Source organism: Psammomys obesus, unplaced genomic scaffold (genome assembly GCF_907164565.1).
Source record: "Psammomys obesus unplaced genomic scaffold, mPsaObe1.curated_primary_1811, whole genome shotgun sequence".
NCBI classification, from domain to species: domain Eukaryota; kingdom Metazoa; phylum Chordata; class Mammalia; order Rodentia; family Muridae; genus Psammomys; species Psammomys obesus.
The window spans coordinates 1-5,493 of record NW_026591730.1 but is presented as its reverse complement, the minus strand read 5'-3'; the positions used below and the strand labels follow the sequence as shown (position 1 = coordinate 5,493).

At 44.7% G+C, this 5,493-nt stretch overlaps 1 protein-coding gene across 1 annotated transcript; it reads left to right on the top strand.

Moving 5' to 3' along the window:
• The first annotated feature begins 268 nt into the window (after positions 1–268).
• Dcun1d3 (defective in cullin neddylation 1 domain containing 3) lies at positions 269–5,484 on the top strand. The gene is made up of 3 exons (XM_055611913.1): positions 269–317; positions 1,793–2,328; positions 4,208–5,484. The coding sequence occupies exons 2-3, from the start codon at positions 1,898–1,900 to the stop codon at positions 4,689–4,691; spliced, it is 915 nt and encodes a 304-aa protein (XP_055467888.1). The 5' UTR covers positions 269–317; positions 1,793–1,897; the 3' UTR covers positions 4,692–5,484.
• The last annotated feature ends 9 nt before the right edge of the window (positions 5,485–5,493 follow it).

Genomic DNA, 5,493 nt, shown 5'->3' with positions numbered 1-5,493 from the left:
ACACCCTTATAGGAGTCTGCCTCATGACTGGAATGATTGTGGTTCCTTGCAGATGACTCCACTCACTGCTTCCTTACAGGGAGATTCCTTTTGAAAGTAACTCCAGTTTATCCAGGCCCTGTTTGTAAACTGCTTTTTTTTGTTTTGTTTTGTTTTTATTTATTCAGCCTTTCTTAACAGCTGCCATTTGCCCCAATACCAGACTTTTAAGAGCTCTGAATTTGCACCATGAAAGGGCCATGAAGGCTCTTTAAAAGTAGGAGGCCTGCCAGGCACGGTGGCACACACCTATAATCCCAGCATGTGGGGAGACAGAGGTAGGTGGATCTCTGTGAGTTCCAGGACAGCCAAGGATACACAGAGAAACCCTGTCTCTAAAAACCAGAAAGAAGTGGAAGGCCCACACCGGACTGACACTGATTTTTGTCTGGTCTCTGCTTTCCTTGTTACACTTCTGGCTCTTGGTCTACACATTAACAGTCAGTGGCTGCCATTGTTCTAACAGTTGGCAGAATTTTGCAAGTACTGAATTATAATTGGATTTTCTATTATAGCAAACTAGTTGACAGGGAAGTGCTGAGTAGACATTATTAGAAATCACTTCTGCTTTTGTACACAGATTTCTAGCAGTTCATATAAAAACTTAATTACAACAAATAATACATATTGAAGAATTTGCTCAGTGTCAGTGTAATCTTTTGATCTGTCAGTTTTCTGTCTTAGAGATAATGTTGGGTGTGGAGAGGTACCTAGGTTGGGAAAGTACTTGGAGTACAGGCGTCATATAGGTGGAGCCAGGTGGAGCTAGGACAGTACAGCTGTGTGAATCCAAAGAGATCAGACACAATTCACTCTGCTTGTAGTTTTGACACCATGGTTTCCCTCACCATTAGACCATTATGAGATTACAGGTTGCTTGGATATGGCCTTTTTCCCTTATTCTGCTGAATCCAACTTGACAGAAAAACCAGTGTATTTATTGGGCTTCCTTATAGAGCGTAGGTGAGGGGTTGCTTTCAGGAGCATGAGTGACCTGAAAATAGCTCCAGCACCTGATTGCTGAGGACTTCATGGGCGATTCATCATGGAGCCCTGCTTTCAGTTCATTTTCCACTCCTTATGGACAATCTGCGGGAGGGCAGGGAGGAGGAATGGCTGTAGTGAGGTGAGGCTCCTTTAACTCTCCTTGTTTCTTACTAAGTTGTGAGTGTCACCAGCTCCATCCATTACCATTATCGTAGACTTAGCTACCTCTGTATTGTTCTGCTCAATTAGTTGCCATGGCTACCAGGCCAAGGTAATTTATCCTCCAAGGTGTTGTGTGTGTTATGCTGGGAGGAAAAGATCTATTATTTACTGTAACAATTTTTGTTGAAATCTGAACATGTAAGTATTAGGATAGAACCAGGTGATGAACTTGTGGCTTACCTCAGGTCCAGATAACTTTCTTATGAGGAGGCAAAAGATGTCAAGACATATTTTCTTTGGAACATTCTGTCAGAACTGTAGTCTTTGATGTGTTCTGCAATGAATCAGCCTCTTGTAACCTATGCTACCTAGGATTCTAGGAATTTCCCATGTTGGCTCTCCGTATGTCCCTTAGCCACCATTTCCAAGTGTAAGCAGCAGAGCAGGCTTACAGGAGAGGTAACGGTGAGCTGGGGTCAGGGTCTCTTCCTTGGCTCATTGATAGCTCAGTGAACTAGAGTGGTTATTGGTGAACAGTTCTGGAGTGTAGTGTCTATACCCCACTTCTCTGCCTAGAGGTGACTACCTTGTGATTTCCTTCCAGGTTGGCTAGCTCCTCTAACTGATGGCATGTTGAAGTACATGGGCCAGTGGCAGCGAGGGCATCTGATCCAGAGGGGGCCACTCTAGAGGCCAGGCCACCACCACCATGGGCCAGTGTGTCACCAAGTGCAAGAATCCTTCATCAACCTTGGGCAGCAAGAATGGAGATCGGGAACCCAGCAGCAAGTCACACAGCAGGCGGGGGGCTGGCCACCGCGAGGAACAGGTGCCACCTTGTGGCAAACCAGCTGGGGATATCCTTGTTAATGGGACCAAGAAAGCAGAGGCTGCCACCGAGGCCTGCCAGCTGCCAACATCTTCTGGAGATGCTGGGAGGGAGTCCAAAACCAATGCTGAGGAGTCTTCCTTGCAGAGGTTGGAAGAGCTATTCAGGCGCTACAAGGACGAGAGGGAGGATGCAATTTTGGAGGAAGGCATGGAGCGCTTTTGCAATGACCTATGTGTTGATCCTACGGAATTTCGAGTGCTGCTCTTGGCCTGGAAGTTTCAGGCTGCTACCATGTGCAAATTTACCAGGTCAGTCACAGATGCTTTCATGTCATTAGGGGAACAGAGGAGGAAAGAAAATAACATTGCGTAGTGGTACCAGCTAGGATAGAACTTGGCTGGCTTCACAGGTTTAGGGCAAGTGGTCCATTCTTCCCTTTCTGGCCATTTTCTCTAAAGCTTAAGTGTTTTGAATTTATAGTTTTGAGTTATAGTTCTGATCCAGTGACTGTCCTATGTGAACTCATCATAGACCCAAGAGGCAGCCCGAGTTATTGGGCACTGACTTTCTGCACACACTAAGAGTGAAAATGCCTTTGCTAAGCTGCTGCTCAACCCCATTGACAGCCACTCGGCATTCATCTCTTCCTCCTTCACATGTCAGTTCACATCATTTGTAGTCTGCTAGGTATTTCAGTGTCCACAGGGTGCCTCTGGGGATCTGCCCACCACTCTCCTAGCTCTCAGTTGGTTGCCTTCAGCCAGGCCCATGTGCAGTGAGGATAGCTGGCCCCAGTTATCAGGTACAGGTTGCACAGATTATCCAAGTTATGCTCCCTGTTGGGGCTGTTTGTTTATCTGTAGGGATATTGCAGGGTCCTGGCAGGCCATGGTTTGAAGAGTGCAGGGTTATGAATAGGAACTGACTTTATTTACTTATTTTTAAGATGGGGCCTTACTATTGTATGGCTCTAGTGGCCTGGGGCTGGATATGTAGAGCAGGGTTGCTTCAATTTCCAAGATGTGCCTGACTCTTGAGTATTTGTGATTAAAGGAGTGAGCTTCCATACCTGGCCTGGCAGAAAGAACTTTAAAACGCAGCTAATTTATATGGCCTGCTTGGTAGATCAGCCACTTCATCACTTTGGCAACTTGCAAAGTCCCTGAGATAATCAGTATGAAACCCTGATATAAACTGCAAAGTGCTAAAAAAGTACATGTCTGCAACCCCAGTCCTCAGGAGGCTAAAGCCACAAGGGTAGAGAATTCAAGGCTACTTTAGGCTACATAGTGAGACTCTATCTCATAAAACAACAGAAACAAAAATATAGTTAAGATTTTAACTCCATTTTTCTTCTGTGTCTGTGCGCACACACGTGTACAAATGTGAGCACGCGTGCATATGTGCCATGCTTTAAATGTGAAGGGGCCAGAGGACAAACTTGAGGGAGTTGTTTCCTCTACCACATAGGCTCTTGAAATCAAGATCCGGTATCAATCTTGGTGGCAAGTATATTTATTTACCTGCTGAGCTATCTTGCCAGGCCCCCAAAGACATGTTTGTTATTGTTTATCTTCTGTTTTATTTTATATGTATGGGTGTCTTGCCTGCATTGTATGTCTCTGATGTGCATACCTAGTACCCTCGGAGGCCAGAAGTGTGTCAGATCCCCTGGAACTGGAGTTATAGGCAGCTATGAGCTTCCAAGTAGGTTGGGAAATTGAACTGGGCTCCTTCGGAAGAACATCCATCCAGTGCTCTTAATCCACTGAGCCATCTCTCCTGCTTTGTTTTTGTCTGTCTCTTTCTTTCTTTCTTTCTTTCTTTCTTTCTTTCTTTCTTTCTTTCTTTCTTTCTCTCTTTCTCTCTCTCTCTTTCTTCCTTTCTTTCTTTTCTTTCCTTTGTGTCTTTTTTCTCTATATCTATGTCTGTCTGTCTGTCTGTCTGTCTGTCTGTCTATCTGCCTATCTACCCACCTACCCACCTATCTATTTTTGAGGCAAGTTCTGACTATAGCAGCCTTAGCTGACCTGGAACACTGTGTGGACCAGGCTGGCCTAGAACTCAGAGATCCTCCTGTCTCTGCCTTCTGAGGGCTGGGGGGTTAGCTGTTGTCTGTGCTGTTTTGCCTCATCACACATGGCATCATTTTTACTTATTAATCATACCTTTTCCTACCCGTCGCAGGAAGGAGTTTTTTGATGGCTGTAGAGCAATAAGTGCAGACAGCATTGATGGGATCTGTGCACGGTTCCCTAGCCTCTTAACAGAAGCCAAACAAGAAGATAAATTCAAGGATCTCTACCGGTTTACATTTCAGTTTGGCCTGGACTCTGAAGAAGGGCAGCGGTCACTGCATCGTGAAATAGCCATTGCCCTGTGGAAACTAGTATTTACCCAGAACAATCCTCCGGTATTGGACCAGTGGCTAAATTTCCTAACAGAGAACCCTTCGGGAATCAAGGGCATCTCCCGGGACACTTGGAACATGTTTCTTAACTTCACTCAGGTGATTGGCCCCGACCTCAGCAACTACAGTGAAGATGAGGCCTGGCCGAGTCTCTTTGATACCTTTGTGGAGTGGGAAATGGAGAGAAGAAAAAGAGAAGCGGAAGGGAGAGGTGCGCTCAGCTCAGGGCCCGAGGGCTTGTGTCCAGAGGAGCAGACTTAGTTGCTCTGTTCCAGGAGCAGCACTGAGGATCTGCCTGCTGCCCTGCAGCCAAGCGAGGAATTGGACCTTTCTGGAAATTACTGAAGATCCGGATATTTTCTACTTTACACCTTTCTCTGCCTTGTATTTGAAAGGGCTCTAAAATGCTGTATCATGTTTTAGGCACTTTCTTCAGTTTTTTGGTTATTTCGGTTATTTCTTTTTTGGGGTGAGAAATCCCCCAAAATATTTGAACCTGGCTACATGTTGTGTACTTTTTTTTTTTTTTTAAGCTTTCAGATAGAATAAGCCTGCCATTTCTTGCACAACTTTATTAGATTTGTTTTGTTTTTGTGGGGGAGGGTGTAGGCCCGGGTTGGGGAGTGGGACTGTTAGGTTGAATTAACATTACAAAATGATACAGTGCCAGATCTCAGTTTTGCATATTGTTTTTCAGGGCAGGTCTGTACTGTGTGTAGTGCTGTTTACATGGTTGAATTTAGGTTGTAATAATTATTTTAAAAGATTTACACAGACATGAATACAGTGTTAACTGTTAGCCACATTGCATTAATTTCCAGACAGTTTGGAGCTCTTGGAGAGCCAAGGCCAGTCAAGAGCATTTGCAGTCTGACACCCCACCCCGTCCCTTTAAGCTAATTTATCCAAAGCCCTTATCTTCCTCAATTCATGCTCATTCCTTCTTTGACCTATTGTATTTCATGTTTAATTTATCCATCATCATGCTGTACCTGTCAGTCAAGTGAGCAGTTTTGTTTTTTTTTGTTAGAACACATTGTACTGAAAACCACTTAAGCATTGA

Coding starts and splice junctions, on each gene's coding strand:
- Dcun1d3 (XM_055611913.1), top strand. CDS start 1,898: ATGGGCCAGTGTGTCACCAAGTGCAAGAATCCTTCATCAACCTTGGGC. Junction 2,329..4,207: donor ACCATGTGCAAATTTACCAG/GTCAGTCACAGA, acceptor TACCCGTCGCAG/GAAGGAGTTTTTTGATGGCT.